We start from the raw sequence: 18,150 nt of genomic DNA on the forward strand, positions 1-18,150 counted from the left end.
TCTTTACATAGTTGTGCAATTTCCCCATTTCTGGACTAAATGTGCTTTTCTCCCTCAGATTTTTTTTCCCTTATGCTTTTTTTATTTTTTGCTCATTACTAAAGTGTAGTTTTTATCATTACCATTGTGCAGTTCTTATCATTTCATTGGTTCCTTTTTTAAAAGAGTTTGGCAGCTCTGTCGTTTTAACTTTACTTGCACCCTCTGCAAACTTTGCCAATGTACATATGGGACAAAAAACAGTCAATTCATTTTGATTAGATCATAAAACGCCTAGCATACACACAAAAAAGAACCACTCCGAAATAAAAATTATTTCAATATTGGTTTTAGTTTGTGGGTAGGATGGAATGAGCTGTGAAAACAAAATCTCCCACGTATTTCTGTGAATTGACGTGCAATTTTTAGTGTAGATGTGTGATTTTTGTGTTCATTTGATTGATTTTTGTAGGTCATGCAAATATCATTTCTGGAATTTACCCATGTACTGTAAACAGATTTCCCTTCGTACAACAAACGTTTACCATTATTTCCTACTTAGCCCCTGAAATATCACCAAGAGTGTGTTACTTTGGTCTTGAAGTAATAGTGTCAAAAGTTCATGAAACTTTGAGTAGTGTTGGGGTGGAACAGGCTAGCTTTATATGGTTGTTGGCAGTTGGGTCTTGGCACATTCCATTATATTAAAGACATTTTGGTGGTCACGTACAATGTAGGCCTATTCATCGGGGGTGATACATTCACCCAGTATCAAAATCACTGAGACGTCATTTGGACACATTTCTTAGATCGTACTCACTTATGTGATTATACGTTTTGTGTAACATCTGTCCCTGTCAGCATAGTCATTTCTCATTGGCCTATGTTATCTTTTAATTGATGACAACCATATTCAAGACACCTTTATTATTTCAAAATCTGCAATTTCTTCATTTCCCATCATGCCTCTGGCTTTCCCTTTTCCCTACAAGACTGGATGCATCACACCAAAGGTGCTTGTTAATGTCTGTGGATGTTGCCTCACAATGAAAATAGTTCAGCAAAAACAGATTGTAAAACAGAATCATGTACAGCACTTGTTTGATTTAAAAAGACAACAACAACACTAAACGTCGCTGCACCAGTGGCCACTGCTTCATTCCACTTTCCACATTACCAGCTGGATTCAATGTTTTTGAAGTTCTGTCTGGATTGGAAAATAATGCATGATATTACCAATGCAAAAATCCCTGAGATTAACTAGTGTCTGTCCTTTGTCGTTGTTGTTGTTGCCTCATCTCTTCGATGCAAAGGTACCTTGCATGTGGAGTGAGAGGTATTCTGAGAGGGGAGTTTCCAAGTTTGAATCTGATATGTTTTCTTGTGCTATGATGCTTTTTAATCATTTATCTCTCTCCTGAAATTTATTGAATAATGTCATTTGGCTTTTCAATGTGATGCAGGTTGAACTCCCGGGGCCCGTTGCATAAAATGTTACAATCATGGTAATTTTGCCATCCAATGGTAACTACCATGGCAACAGTACTCATCAGCCAATCAAAATAAAAAATTCCATGGAAGTTACCATTGGATGGCAAAGTTACCATAATTGTGACTTTTATGCAACGGGCCCCTGGTTCTGGAGATTGGAACATGGGGGGGGGGGGGGGTAGTTGCTGGGGGAGATTCAAGGTTTTGTGTGCAGCCTGCAAGCAATTCCCTCCACTGTCTTTGAGGTGTAGATAGATGGATGGATAGATGGATGGATGGATGGGTAGATAGATTAATAGGTAGATGGATGAACAGACAGATAGAAAGATGAATAGATAGGTAGATAAACAAATAGATAGGTAAATAGATTAATAGATAAATGTGGAGAGAACAAGAGGAAGAAAGGTATATGTGACACCGTCTATGAGCACGTACAGTGTACTCACTCAGGGCATATAAAGTATTTTTGCACATGTGTGGGGTACACTGATCACCTCATCTGAGCATTTTGTCACACAAAAAAAGAACCCACACATACGTGTACAACTGTAATATATGCCCTTTTTGTCTTCTGTTGTATCAGGGCAAAAATAAATTCATATTTGGAGTCATCTATCTGATCATGTGACCCATGCTTAGCACTGTGTCATTCTCAGGAATGACATTTTGATAGGGGAAATGTATAACAATGTCTCAATGTCTTATTTTTGTTTTGTTTTGTTATGTTTCAATTTTGTATTGCATGTGTAAATAATTATGCACTTGATAGCTCTCGGCATGGTAAAAATTAGTGCTTGTCCTCCATAGGAAAAGTGCCTAGTTTGATGACTACCTGTCAGTAGTCAGTGTGGTTTCTTACTTACAGAAATTGGAAATGGAGACCATTTTACTACTTTGAAGGGATTTTTCTTCTTTTTAACTGTCTGTAAATGTAATAATCTTTTCCTGTTTCTGAGATATGCTTCAAAAAGCACACTTCAACTATACACAATGTAAAATGTGGCATATCTTGATATGAGATCTGATTTTGATGAAACTTTTGCCATTTCTGTTCATCTGACTTTACTCTACTCATGAATAACACCTTCAACATGATATAGAAGTGCCCTTTAACACAGTACCACCAACCAGTATACCTTCACACAGTTCCAACAAGAATGTGTTTGCACAAACATAGGGATTTACACTTCAGACTTTCAATTCAAAGACATTCCCCAACTTTGGACTGCAGTAATAATAGTAATAATACATGGTCTTATTACCCGGCGTAGCCTCTTCGGTGTTCTCACTCCTCTTCCAGAGAGCCCTGCCATTATTATTACCCCCAGCATTGCCAGGTATCCATTTATGATACACGTGGGTCACGGGGGGGACATGACTGGCAAAACATATCTTATACAAGGATGAACACTACTGGCAGGATTTGAACCCCAGACCTTCTGTTTCCAAATCCAGAGTGCGGTCCACTATCCCATGGTACTCATATTGGTATTAAACAAACTGACACCCCAAAGAAACAACAAACAGTGTATGTAGCCCAAATTCTATTCCATCGTAATACCTCATGTGTCTTTCTCGGTCACGCAATGCCAGTTCCATGAAATGTACTCAAACAAATGAAAGAATGATTGTTGTTTGTTTGATTTTTTTTTTTTTTTAGTGGCTGCCTTTGGACTTCTCAAGAAGCGGCGGAGCCTTTTCACACTCAGCAGTAATAATGCATTCCTGGAGTTTCTCTTCGAGGTAAAGGTCCCATTGCCTGGATTATCAGTGCCTTGTTCAGACTGATTATTTTTACTAATTGCTAGGTCATTTCTCCGTATTACCTTTTTGTACGTCTTTGAAGTGGAGGCATTTACGTTTATGCACTTAATGGAATGTTGGATATGGAATGACAATTGATTGACTTACAGTAGGTGATTGATGTTTATATCCATGTTTCTATTGCCGCTTTCCAGCTGTTAAATATGGAAATTATTGAATACAGTATATCCGTTCACTCATGCATGTTGATGTTTACTTTTGATATATTAGGCATTTGACGATTATTTCTAACCATAGTTTGTACTTTGTTTTTACGCAATATTGACTTGACTTAAACTTGAATTGAATCATTTGCTTTAATTTCTCTTTTATTCTTGTATTTTACTTCTCCAGGGAGCACCACAGGTCACGGAGCACTACGTGGACTCCAAGAAGGATGTTGACAACCAGCTGAAATGCACGTGCGAGGTGTTCATCCGGCATGTAACCGACACGCTCGCTTCTGAGCTCCAGGCATTCCTGAAGAAGGTAAGAATTTTGTACTTGGATTCAAATATGCATTTTGCGTCTGTTCTCTTATTCTGCATCTACAATTACCTCATAGTGTTGAAAAGAAGTAGTGGTAGTGAAGGACAGTTAAGCCAGAATTAAATTTTCTACAGTATTTTCCTGCAGTGACAATGTTTATTTAAAATGCAACGACTTTCAAGAATGTTGACAAATTTAAGGACAAGTTCACCTTCATAAACATAAGGATTGAGAAAATGCAACAATATTAGTAGAGCACATCAGTGAAAGTTTGAGGAAAATTGGACAATCGATGCAAAAGTTATGAATTTTTTAAATTTTTGTGTTGGAACCGCTGGATGAGGAGACTACTACAGCTTGTGAGTCATATGCGTACAACAGTATAAAGAAAATGTAAAAGAAAATTCAACATATTTTCACTTTTTTCGCATAATAAAAGAGCACTTGACTTGCCTCTTTCTAAAGGCAGGGGGAATAATATTACCCATAACATTTGTCGGTAACGAGGCAGGGGAATGTGTACTTTTTTCAAAAGATGGAATTTTGTGAAATTCTCTTTATATTTTCCTTATATTGTTGTACGCATGTGACATCTAAGTTATTCATACACTGCAGCAGTCTTCTCATCCAGCGGGTACTGCACTAAAACTTCAAAAATTCATAACTTTTGAACGGATTGTCTGATTTTCCTCAAAATTTCAATGATGTGTTCTACTAATATCGCTACATTCTCTCAATCCTTACGTTTATGAAGGTGAACTTGTCCTTTAAGAAAGTAATTGTTCCTTATGTTATTTGCCTCATCATACCAGATGCAGAAGACTGTCAACTCAGACAAGCTACTGACACACAAGTTGTTATATCAAGTCTTTAAGCATCATTCAACTATAAACCCAGTGGCGGATCCAGGGGAGGGCGCACAGGGCACACGCCCCCTCTTTATTTTTGGTTTAAACAAAAGAAATGAAAATAGAAAAAAAATGGGGGGGGGGGTGCGTGTGCCCCTCCTTTAATTTTGCAAAGGCGCCTCCCCTTTACGGAATTCCTGGATCCGCCCCTGATAAAGGACAATTCATTAAGGCTGTATAACAAATACATGTATTTCCTTTCAGCGCCCTTTGGGTAACCGTCAAGTGTTGCCATGAAAAACTTACTCCTGATTTCTCCATCTGTTCTGTATTTCAGGCTCAAGTTATTGTTGATCTCAACCAAGAGGAAGGAGGGACAAAGGTCACTTTGAGGTCACAGCCTTTTGCGAGCCCAGGTATGTCAGAGGATGAAGTCTTTACTTGGAGGATGATACTGTGATCTGGGTCCCATTTCATAAAAGATGTTGGGATAGCAACTCTTGCTAGCAACTTCTCCTAGCAATAGCCAATCAGGAAGCCAGATTCTATTACAATGACATTTGACATTGCAACAAGAGTTGCTATCATGGCAACTTTTTAATGAAATGGGGTCCCAGCTACGTCTTTAATCTGAAAACTCAATTTCATATGGGATGTAGGCAGTGGCATTGGAGTTTAACCCGTTGAGAAGTGACTGATTGTGCAATAACACACATTTTCCACAGACGCCAGCCCGAGTATTCTTGGGACTCGTCTTCAACGGGTTTAAGTTTGAGTTACCTGCATTATCAGGACTGGAGTCAGGTGACTAGTCCCTGCCAATGGAGACGGGGGGGGGGGGGGGGGGGGACTTTGGATTGCAAAGCTAGTAAATCAAACGGAGACAGCATGTGAGCACTGTGTTCTTTTGTCATTGTTGTTGTATGAATTATAGATTGAAGGGAAAGAAGATAAAGGCTCTTCTAGTGTTGTATTCATATTGTCATTGTATCACTTGGAGCTTTTGCAAATGCACTGGGGGGTCTGATTCACCTTTGAAAGGAAATAGTTTATTGTAATGGCTAATGGTATTTGTAACCAGCTTCTCTTGTTTAATAGACACCTTGCAGTCTCATCAGAAAAGAAAAAAAGATTATCTTTAAATGTCTATCAACAAAATAGCATACATACATGTATGTGTGATCCTGGTGAAGTAATTTTTATGCCTCTACCATGGAGTGTCACTGGAGCCTTTATATTCTTAGGTTGTCTGTCCGTTCTCCCGTCTCTCCTTCCATCCGTCCCTGATTGATTTTGTGGACGATGTCAATTATCGAAGATTAGAGAAATAGATGTTTGACGCATCTGGATCAAGAAGGACGAACTTTTGTGAGGAAAACTTATCAGAACAATCCAAACCCAAAATGTCCTTCTCCGCAGAGCGTGTCCACGAGGTGGTCGGAGCATCATACAAGCAGATTAAGAGCCAGCTTCCCAAAGTCTTTCAGAGCATGGCCCTCTACCTTGCCAACAAGGACACCGAATACATTCTCTTCCGGCCCATCAAGGTAAACATCGGCATCTGCCACGCCCCGGTTTAGCGACTCCCGTTATGACACAGTCCTTGGGGCCAGAAGTATTCTTTCATTATATCGAAATTTTGCTTTAGCCATACAATTATAAAGTACATAAGATATGAATATAGATGATAATCTGTGGACCTGAATTTTCTCTCTGTTGTAAGGAGAATTTCATGATAACCATGTTCATAATAATTGGAACACACTGTACCATGATGCTTCTTATCCAGCATTGGGTTCACTCTTTGTCACACTGACAGAACAAAAAACACAAATCAAAACAAATCAAATATCAAAATTACATCTTTCAGTTGCATTAACGGTATGCAAACTGTTTGAGATTACAATCAATACTGCCATGTCAAAAAAAGAAGAAAAAAAAGACATTTCTGATTAAGTACAGTGTATCTGCAGTGGATGAACAAAAAAAAAAAGTATCAAAAAATTGTTGTTAAGACACGGTAAATGGATGTTACCTGCCACAGAAATTAAGAATAAGGTCTTGCATAAAGCAGTCAAACAATCATCCCCTCTCTCTATTGGGATTATTTGAATTGATTTGATGAATTAGTGAGGAGTGGTTGATAAATTGAATACTAGTTAAAAATTTGGTGATTAACTGAACAAATTTGTGATCTCCCAACAACAGACTGGAGTGCAACAGGCCTATCAGCAGGTGGAGGAGCTGGTAAATAACAACTACTCGGAGGAAGACCGGCAGATCATAGCATGTCCAACAAAGGAACAGGTTAGTGGAAGAAAAGGCACCATTCTCGTGTTGCCACACAGACTTGTATGCAGATGCATATTATGAAGTATTGTGTATGTGTAATATCCTTTGAATGTATTCCGATTGCTTGTTGTTGTGTTTAAAAAGCAACCTGTACAAGAATTTGATCTCAGATGAAGATGGCCCTGTAGAGTATTCTGTACACTATGTACATGTATGTGTGTGTGTGTTTCTGTGTGTCTGTGCCTGTGTCTGTGCATAGATTTGTGCAGATGTGGATTCCTTTGAAAATACACCATGCCAGGAACACACACCTATTACAAAATGTGGATACACTTGCTTTGTTTGAAATAAAATATGAATGAATATTAAAAAAAAAAAAAAATCCTCTGTTTTTGAAGAAGTGAAGTAGAGTGTTGATTGCCTGAAAATGCACTGAAACTTGGTCAGTGACTTAACAGATGGAATGGATTTGCCGAGAATAAGCATAAATTTTGTTGTGAGTGTATCCAGTCAGTGGTTTCTCGAAAAAAAAATATCTTGCCTCTGGGTAAAACAGTGTATTGTGAAAAACAAACAAACAAACACATCAGACAGCTCAGTACCCAAATTCGTTTTGTCTTTTGGTTTAATATGCATGAATATATTTACATTGGTGTCTTGTGCTTTGTTAAAGCTTTTGAGAATACACACCTCTCTTAATTGTAGATTAATCATAACTCATAATATCATAACTTAATTGTAACTCATCAAGGACATCTCTCGAAGCATCATACATGTAATAGCCTTTAAATCATGTACCTGCTGTAACACTGCATCTCACAAAGTTCACCCATGGAGCTACATGTTGTAGCTCCATTATGGTTCACCTCTGTCAAGGCGGTTAAAGGAACTGTTCAATTTGCTGGGTGTGAGTTCCGTAATCATCCCTGGGATATATTTCCCCTGGATGTACTTGTATTGTTAGATGTTTCTGCAGATTTGTGTGTCGATGTGCCACCTTGCTTGTCGTTAATTGAACAAAAAAAAAGTGAGTGAGCTTTGCACAGAAGTGATGAAAGTAATGATTGATGTATGGCTGTTGTTTGATGATGGCATTCTAGATCTCTTTTAGACTTTCATGGGGATGCTCATATCAATTGCCAACAGAAAATTTGACAGAAGAGTCGTCATTGATGATTCTGAGTGATGAGCGCAGAATGAAAGCTGAAAAAAAAAACCTGGAACTTGAGAGCAGTAATAATCTCATCACAGCTGACTTGATATAAAATGTTTAGTAGGTGATATTACTTTCATGTCTTGTTTCTGAGTTCATTTTCTGGGATCTGATATTAGAACATTTGTCCCTTCGCCATAAATTAGAGGTAGTGATGATGATGATGATGAATGATGGTGAAAAGGGAAATTAAAGGGGAAAAAAAGAGCAGAGCAGTTTGTAGCACCTGGTATGTATTTTTGGAGAAACTCGTCAGAGACATACATAGGGTAGCAGCAGTTTAATAGTGTCATTAAGAAATAAGAATAGCTGCGTAGTCTATGCAGTAGTGCTGTCCACCCAGAGTGCAATGTGACTGGCGACCTTGTGGGGGGGTATTTTATGGCATGCCTGTTGTGTGCACATGTGTAGTCATGTGCTGCAAGGGTTTCGGCAGAGAGGGGTTATGTTTGATGCAAGCAACATCAAATTTGTTCCCCTCCGCCCGTGATGGCTACCCAACATTTGTCCAATGGATGGAAAGGTGATGATTGTTTGTGATTAAAAATACCGCATGCATCTTGGCTGCTAGCCAATTTTAGATGTATATAATATAGGAAAACTGTGTTTCACATTTGAATTGCATACATACGCATGCAGTTATGTGCTTGTTACAGAGTATGTTGCCTGTTACTATGAAAGCCAGAAGATGTCAGGGAATGCTGAACTCAAACCTTGGCATTATTAAAATTCCCAGACTCTTTTCAGTTGTGTATAAATTTGTCCCACCTTATATCCACAACTCTACCACAGAAACGATAAAAGAAAGTCACTAATCAAGTAAAGCAGAGTTATGAGAAAGTGGCTGTGAAGTTTACCCACATTTGGGCTATCAAGAGACTGTGCATTGATACACAATAGCTTAATTCTAGCACTATAGTAATGTGCTTCATTAAAAGAATTAAAGTTTCTAATTACAGAACATTCTAAGAATGTAAAACTTGGTTAGAAAATGTTTCCAACATTTTTTATTTCATTAATGAAAGTCAAATTTGAGGTTTTGCAGCCAAAACACTTTATTGTCATATTTGTTGGTTGAATGTCTGCAACTTTTGATGGGTCATGTATGAAGCAAATTATCTGATGATTGAGTGCATAAAGAAATGGATATCCTAAGGCTGACTGTGTAGTTCTCTGTCTTACTCATGCAGACTCAGTCTTATAGCATCATTACCAAGGGATTATGTTTTCGTTACCATTTGTTTGTTTGTTTGTTTGTTTGTCCGTCCGTGTGCAAAATAACTCAAAAAGTTGTCAACGAATTTGGATGAAACTTACAGGAAAGGTTGAGAATGACACAAGTAACAAATGATTTAATTTTGGTAGCGATCCAAGAATTTTGGGGGAATTTATGAAGGATTTAAATATTTTGACAGGTAGGGTCAATGAACTTGGGAGTTCAAGCTGTGCATTTTTGAGGTTTTCAAACGCGCACTAAAGTGCATGCTCTAGTTTCTGCTAGGGCGAGGCGTGCTGCGCAGCTGAGGGTTTATGACGTAACAAAGGCTTCTATATTGCCATTATTGGGAAATCTGGCAATTTTTCAGCATGTATACCTGTGGGTGGAAATCACTGATCTCTATGGAAGAGCCCAAAGAGCTTTTCCCCAGTGGTGGAGAGGAGAAAAATCTCTTTGAGAAGAGCAAGATCATTGGTGGAAAGTAGCTGCTTGGTGGAGGTCTGCGCTCTCAGAGTGCTTTTCTAGTTGTGAAATTCTTTGTACATCGTATCAATGACAATTTGATTTGTGATTCTCAGAGATGCTTAACCCTTTATTGTGCCCAGGCACTCAGCTGAAATCATTGAGGACGGGCTGATTTTGCTACCACAGGCATTTCCTGTAGACACTTTAATACCCGAGTATACTCAGGACTTGTCCTCAGCAAATTAAGTTGCCAAGCATTTTTAGTAGTATTCAGTAATAACTCCAAACTTGATCTAGCTATAAATTTAGAAAGCCCATTCGGGTATGGCAATGTGTCTATGTCCAACAGAAAGGCCGCTGTGACACAGTGAGGGATTGGGGGGATTAGGTAATCTCTTTTCGCTGACAATTAGTTTCCAGACATCTGCACTGATCAGTGAAGAAAGCACTCCATCATGCATGCCACTAGGGTCATGATAGCGCATGTCATAGCCATTCATCGGCCATGGAAACCAGTTCGACACAACTTCACCTTGCTCAGTCTTTGAACACTATTGTTGCTATATGAAACCATGCTAGCACCTGGTTCCAACCATGTTCCAACTCGAAGCTATAACAAAAGACTATGCCGTCGTCACTTTTGTTCTCTGTTGGCAAACGAAGCAACATAAGGGGAAAGAGAGAAACACACCCAAACCCAGAATGGATTGAGTCGGTGTGAGAGAAAGCTCATGTCTCACGTAGGTGTGAAGAAGGTACCCAAATCTGAGCTGGATGCTAAAAATAAATCCTCCGTTTATTCTTGAGCTGTTAATCATTAATCAGGACCCAGTGAAGTCATCTTCGGAGAAATTAGGCCATAAACAAGGGCAGGGTTGTCCTGGAGCATTTACGACCTTTCTTTGCCACCAACGACCTTTATTTCTTTTTTTCCCCCCTTTTTTTCTGTGAAGCAGGGCGACACGTTGATTAATTATATCGTGGTCCTTCAGGATCTGTCTTGGAATGCTAGATATTTGAAGTGGACGAGGTATGTCGTAAAAGTGACCGGCTCCCTATGAGAGAGATAATGGACTGGCCAGGGGTGGTTCACATTTGGAACTTCGTTCTGGCATGATAACTCCTTTCAGAGTGATGAAAAAAACAGATGCCATCATAATTACAAGAAGATTTTGACCTTATTGTGTATGTACACAGACTGAGAGTTTGGCTGGTGTTCTGTAGTTTATGTGTAAGCTTTAAACTGGGAAATGATACTTGTCCTGATTAATACATAATTTGGGGTTTTCTTGGTGTATATGTGGGGAGATTTGTGAAAGCACTGTGCTGTTGCAGTAACAAATATGAGATTTCTATTCTGTATCTATTTTGAAATGGAACATAGTTATTTGACCCTGGAAACTGATTGCAGAAAGTATAGATACAGTTACTTTATGTGTTTGCTCATTAATTTGATTGTTAATGCGATTAGACTCAGAAATACAATACTGTAGCTGTACTTGGATCATCACAAGGGGTATGCAAGTGTCTTTGTTCGAGGCTTTCGAATACATAGTAGACATTAATAAAGTAACTATAAAGTAAATGATAAATTTAATAAAGGGAAGAATGAAGACTAGTGAAGCAAAGAGATCAAAATTTTTGTTCCATGAGGAGTGTGGACATACTTTTGTTTACCAAAGTCACAGCGAAGCATCAGAATTTAGATCTCCTGTTCCCCCTTCCCATAATTTTGCTACTTTGAGGTGACACTTTAATTTTTTGTTTATACTGAATGAACAGACAATGCGGTATAAATATTGGCTTAACCTGGGCCCCAAAGCCTAATATTTAGGGGCATTATAGCAAACCCAGTATATTGTGACCAATGACTCAACAATTACAAGAAGCTAGAACAGTGCTTAAAGGACAAGTCCGCCTTCATATACATAAGGATTGAGAGAATGCAGCAATATTAGTAGATCACATCAGTGAAAGTCTGAGGAAAGTTGGACAATCCGTTCAAAAGTTACGAATATTTTAAATATCTGCGCAGTCACTGCTGGAAGAGAAGACTACTACAGTATATGATGTCACATGCGTACAACTATATAAAGAAAATAAAAAGAGAATTTCACAAAACTTTACTTTTTGAATAAAGTGCGCAGTTCTTCCACTTGCTACTGAGTTATGTTAAGGTAATATTATTCCCCCTGCCTTCTGAAAGAGAGAAGTCGAGTGTCCTTTTGTTATGGGAGAAAAATGGAAATATGTTGAATTTTCTTTATTCTTTCTTTATATCGTTGTACTCATGTGACATCACAAGCTATAGTAGTCTTTTCATCCAGCCGTGACTGAGCAGAAACTTCAAAAATTCATAACTTTTTAACGGATTGTCCGATTTTGCTCAAACTCTCTCTGTTGTGTTCTACTAATATTGCTGCATTCACTCAACCCACATGTCTATGAAGGTGAACTTGTCCTTTAATCTCCCTGGTTATTGAATCTTTCAGCTGAGTAACCGATGTGACTCTCCCAAAGTTTGTAATGTGAAGTGGGCCCAATTCATTAGACCCGTTATCGCACCTGTAAAGCATGATGAGCCAAGTTACAATCATTATCTCTGATGCCAATTATGGGATGACCCTTCTTTTTTTCCGAGCTGTCCATGGGATCTGTCGATGTTTGTCGTGGTGGTGGATAGCTTCTTTTCTTTAGGAATTCTGGTACTTTGACAATGCAGATCATGGGAGGCGAATGCTTTGTTTTGACATTGACGTTGCCGTCACCTTCTCACGAGCCCCTGAAAGTTTGATTTTGCAGTCATGATTTTCCCTGGGCCATTTGTTGGGGTGGAGATTTGTAGATGGAGCATCACAAGTACGTGAGAAATCTTGGAATTAATGTGCACGTGTCACGCTCATGCAAACGGTAACTCTACATCCGTGTGGAGTAGGAAATTTTATCATCATCTGCCTCAAAACTCTTAGATGGATTACGGAAGATTGATACCTGCGTGGCATCAGGATTTATCTTGGAGTGTGCCTTTGCTGTCTGAGACTGTATTACTTTAATCTTGAGCACTATGGTAACTCACTGGATTGCCAGGAACTGCTTTAAAAGAGGTACTTATTAAAAGAAGAAAATGTTCTTGCCCAGGTCAAAGAGGCAGGCTTGACTCATGAACTATTGATTGCGTTTTTGTGGTCAGCCTCAAAACTCTTTTCCTTTGAATTTCCAAGTCATGAAGAAGCTAGCATGAAATACAGCATGTCTCGTGAGTGTTCATTCTGGTGCTGATAGGAGAAATTAGATGCAATATGATGATGATGGACTTGTTTCATGACGGTGATGGGAATGTGGCAATGCATGCAGTCACAACTCACTTTTCACCAGATATGGAATCCATCAACGGAGATGGGGTGACTTCAGTCGCCAATTCCACGCATTCACCACTGTCGTTTTCACACTGCGTGTCGGACGAGGAGGCCAACGTAGTCGCCGGAATCGTGCTGGTCATCATGATCCTAATCTTCACCACCAACGTTGTCGTCATTGTTGTGATCTTCCGCAGCCGGGTGCTGCAGTTCACCAGCTACGTCTACACGTTGAACCTGGCTGTCTCCGATATCTTTGTCGGGATCATGTGTCTCGTCCACGTGGCGATGTATTTCGCGAAAGTCACGTCCGTCACGTGGTGCCTCTGGGAAACCATGATGTACATTGCATCCTGCAACATGAGTATTTCCAGCATCATCTGCATCGCGTTCGACCGCTACTTGGCCGTCACGAGGCCCATCCTGTACAGCACGCGCATACGGTTACAGACGGGCTACGCCAAGGTGGTGGTGGCGCTCATCTGGTCCTTCAGCCTGCTCTACGGCTGCCTGCCGCTCTTCGGCTGGAGGATCCATAACTTCACTCCGTGCAGACATTGCTGGTTTGTCAACGTTCTGCCAAAGAGCTTTGTCATCACACTCTTCGCCACGCAGTTTGTCCTTCCCATGCTCATTATTCTCTACCTGTACGGCAGCATGCTCAGCGTGTCGTTTCACCAAGCAAATCAAATCGCGGACCTCGCCGAAAGCGTGCAGTCGTCGCAGCGCCGCCACTCCCACCATCGTGCTCTGATCACCCTGACGCTAATTGTTGGCTGCTTCTTCCTGACATGGGCGCCGTTTTTCGTGACTCTGTTCACCCACCTAATCACGGGCACTGCTAGAATTCGGCTGATTGTCCACACCTACCTCTTCCTCCTTGCCATTAGCAACTCCTGGTTTAATCCCCTGGTGTACGCCTACTGGAATCGCGAGTTCCGCAAGATATTCAGCAATTGGTTCGTCCGGGACGGCCGAAAACTGAGACACTCGCTGACCCGGAACAGACCAATGTCGATCATATCCATATCCCTGGGTGTCCAATCTGGATCAAATAACTGAATTGTCCATTTTGCCTACTTGAAGAGTGCCAATTTAGTGTGGACACAAGAAAGAGAAGGGTCAGTCTGATGATGATGATGATGATGATGATGATGATGATGATGATGATATTGAAACCCACTTGGTAGTATTTCCCCAGGGCATTTTCATGAGTGTGTAGCACTTTTCTTCTAGATTGGGCCCTGCCATAACCACTATCCTAGCACTGCCAGTAAACCATTTGAACCCCTTGTTCCAGCCAGGGTTAGAATGTGGGATCCTCTATGTATTGAGTACATAGCTTTGTCTACAGTATTGTACCGTATTACTCATAGCATGCTTTTTTGTTGTTGAAGTTGATCAAAGTAAATGTGTTTACGTTGTAGAATTCAAAAGCTGAAGCTATTACTGTTTTGTTCACTGATTGGCACACATGCTGAAATACTTTCCTTGCCTTTTGGCACTGATGTCTTTGTATTAACCATCTATTAATAGAAATAACATACATGTAATCCAGTATCCCCTGATCCGTATTGTGCCACCACAGCCTCCCTGTTTGATTTGATTTGATTTGATTTGATTTGATTGGTTCCTGCATTATATCATTGCTCATGCAGATACATAAACATAAACATATACTGCCAATATGACTTTTTGCAGTTGCCCAAACAATGTTACTACAGCATTGTATATGAGATGTTCGATAATATCAACGAATTATAAAGCATAAATAAAATATTCTTTGGGACATAATACTTAAGCTTACAGAGTATACCAATGTTACGAGACACTTTATCTGAGATGTATTGCACATGAGCATTCCATTTCATATTTTCATTGATATATATCCCAAGGAATTTGACACTGTTGGACTAAGGCAAATTGCTACTCATGAGTGGGCTTGTTTAATGTTACCTTTACAACTGGGTCAAGTAGAGGAGTATCTGACATCTCATCGTAAAGGTTCAGAACCCGAACACGTGTTTGCATGGAGTATGAAGAGTTGCCGCTCCTTCTATAACACCTCCCTGTATATATACCTTTATAAATGTACAGTCAAACCTGCTCCAGCGACCACCTGCGTAATGCTACAAGTGACTGTCCAGTAGCACATGACAACAAATTGATCATCTCATTGAGGCCTTGTTTGCCGCTGCATCAAACTAATACCGCTAAAACTTGTCTACAGCTATTCAAGGCAGCTGATGATCATTTGAAAGGGTTGAGAAATTACCTAAGTCAAATTCTGGTTTGCATTAATGCGAAAAAACAAACAAAAACAAATGTAGTGAACAGAAGTTTACATCGTAAACCTCTGTTGTGTCCAAACCGTGTACATGTGTTTCTTTAGTGTCATATTTATATTTTTCTTCTAAATCTCATCAATTTTTGTGTTTCTCATTGTCTTTTCATTTGTCCTTCAGGTTAATCTACTTCTAGCTGCATCACCATGAGGACTTCAGCCTACGGAATTCAGCAATACTTTCCATGAACCCATGAGGATCACTGTCTACAGGGGTCACCCTACAGGAGAGCAACTTTGGAATGTTATTGTGTGAGGACATCCTCCAATATTGAGCATCAGAGGAACTAGGTGGAACCTTAGAAACCAGCAGGATTGGTTGAACTCAGAGGAATGGTTATAGAACCTAGGGATTGGTAGAACCTGGAGGATAGGTGGAACCTGAGGATATTGGTTGTAGGTGGAACCGGAGGATTGATGAGGCGGAAAGATTAATTGTGGAACCGGGAGGATCAGTGGAACCCGAAGATTGGTAGAACTTGGGGAATAGGTGGAACTTTGGAGGATTGGTGGAACCTGGGAAGATCGGTGGAACCTGGAAAGATTTGTGGGGCCAGAAAAGGATAAGGCAGTAACCTGAGCATTGGTAGAATCTGGATAACTGGTGGATCCAGGAGGAAATTAGTAGTGCCAGCAGGATGGATGGAACCAGGGGGATTGATGGAACCTCGAGGATTTGTGGAACCTAGGATTGGTGGAACCTTGAGGGTTGATGGAACCTAAACCCATTGAGGACAGGCTGATTTTGCTACCATAACACGCATTTCCCATAGACACTTTCCCGAGTACACTCGGGACTCGTCCTCAATGGGTTAAGGATTGATCAAAACTTGAAGATTTGTGGAACTTTAAGGATTTGTGGAACCCTTAGGATTTTTGGAGCCCAGAGTAGTGGTGGAACCCTAGGATCAGTGGGAAGAATGTCCCTGGTATTGCAGCAATCGTTATTGTATTCCTCTCAAACATAGCAAACTTGTCCAAAATATTTGTTCCTAGTTTCCTTCTTCATGAAATATTGAACATTTCACCAGCTCCTTGAAGAAGCAATAATAAGACTCTAAACCTCTTTTTTTTTTTTCATGCTTACCATTTTTTACCGTTATTTCATTTTTTTTTCTTTTTTCTTTTTTTTTAGGGGGGTCATGATTATGTAATCTAAAACTGGCCTAAAGAGTCATGAAATAATTATCAGTGTGTAAATTTTGGAGAAATAGATAGTCTAAGAATTTTGTTGTTGATTTCTTTTTCGGTCAATCATGTACCACATGGTGTTAAGTGTCTGCCATGAAAGTGTTTGTGTAATATAAGATGTTTATTCATAGAAATGTCTTTGAATAAATGTAAATCTATCCTGTTTTTCTTTTTCTTAAATAGAAATGCTACAGATACACAATAGAGTATTTAAAGTAGACCAACAGCTATTCAAGAAGAGAACGTACCTTGACTAATGACATTGGCAATCTGCAATTGTCACTTTTAACCAGAAATTGTTATCTATTATGAAGACATTAGAACTTAACACATACCATGTACAAAATATATAAAGCATTTCTCCTGAACATAAAATCAGAACCATTCCTAATCAATTTCTCATATTTTCTCCTCTTTCTCCCGTAATCGCGAAGGATGCTTAGTGTATATTTTTGTACTGCAATTTCGTTTTGTAGAGTTACAAAGGACAGGTTGTATAGAGAATTTTTCTTTTCTTTTCAAAAAATTTTAAGATGAAACCAAGTTTCACATTTTTTGGTGTAATAGTGTATATTTGCTGTATATTTTCTAATCAAATGCATTCTATCTTCCCATACCAATGTATTGAAATATAGCTATGTTGTCAGACATGAAGGCAATATTGATGAATTGTCCACACCCAGAATAGATACGTTAGTTACATCTATTCATCTGTTTACCTTTTTGTTGTTTTCTGTATCTTGTTTTGCTTTATATTTTGTACTTCTTTTTCAGGGCGGGGGGGGGGGGGGGGGGGGGGGAATCCTTAGCCTGAACAGGCTGTGGAGCCCTGCTTTCATCAAATTTGTTAATTTTTGTCCACTGTAAACATGGGGATTACTCATTGTTAGCTCACAACTGGATGTCGTGTAGATTCTGTATAGCTGCCATGCTAGTGGAAAAGTGACAGCGACCACTGTAGACAAGTGACCACTGTGGACAGGGTGATGGCCATTGTGAAGGTGTAGCTCGTGCAAGAGCTCACCTGATGACCAACATGGCAATCAATTATCCATGTCAATTTGATGAAATACTGTAAACGCACAAATTTTCGCGGTACATTAATTTTCGCGCTACTTTTAGGTAGCACAAATTCTACTACCTGCAAAATTACCTTCATTATTTTTTTTTCACATTTTGAATGGGTTGGCATTCGTGCAGCGCGAATTCAAGAACCCGCGAATATGTGTTTGAGCCGCTCAGCACGAAAAATTACTCTAGCGAAAATATGGATGTTTATAGTAGAAATTTAGCCCACACTTCTGCAGAAGAATGCATTCGAGCGAATCCCTAATATAATGATATACCTGATATGACATGGAAATTTCAGTGGTCCAAAGAAGCTCAATATGAGAAAGTTCCAATGTACCAAGACCATGGTATCTTACTGCAAAGGTCACAAAAATTCATAAGTCCATGGC

The 18,150-nt window shown here is 39.5% G+C and overlaps 2 protein-coding genes across 2 annotated transcripts in view; both read left to right on the forward strand.

Moving 5' to 3' along the window:
• The window catches only part of LOC139711270 (conserved oligomeric Golgi complex subunit 3-like), a 38,211-nt gene extending 21,038 nt beyond the window's left edge, over window positions 1-17,173 (forward strand). Inside the window, exons 17-22 of the mRNA XM_071623180.1 lie at window positions 3,131-3,213; window positions 3,628-3,762; window positions 4,948-5,026; window positions 6,030-6,157; window positions 6,819-6,917; window positions 15,621-17,173. Coding sequence (XP_071479281.1) covers window positions 3,131-3,213; window positions 3,628-3,762; window positions 4,948-5,026; window positions 6,030-6,157; window positions 6,819-6,917; window positions 15,621-15,650 — 554 coding nt within the window. The 3' untranslated portion in view covers window positions 15,651-17,173. The remainder of the gene's footprint in view (window positions 1-3,130; window positions 3,214-3,627; window positions 3,763-4,947; window positions 5,027-6,029; window positions 6,158-6,818; window positions 6,918-15,620) is intronic.
• LOC139711250 (glucose-dependent insulinotropic receptor-like) lies at window positions 13,177-14,217 on the forward strand. Its single transcript, XM_071623164.1, has one exon. The coding sequence runs from the start codon at window positions 13,177-13,179 to the stop codon at window positions 14,215-14,217; it is 1,041 nt and encodes a 346-aa protein (XP_071479265.1).
• Window positions 17,174-18,150: the final 977 nt, after the last annotated feature.

The sequence above is a fragment of the Diadema antillarum genome, unplaced genomic scaffold (genome assembly GCF_040938485.1).
Source record: "Diadema antillarum isolate AM-2024a unplaced genomic scaffold, OU_Dant_1.0 seq00001630_RagTag, whole genome shotgun sequence".
In the NCBI taxonomy this organism is placed as follows: domain Eukaryota; kingdom Metazoa; phylum Echinodermata; class Echinoidea; order Diadematoida; family Diadematidae; genus Diadema; species Diadema antillarum.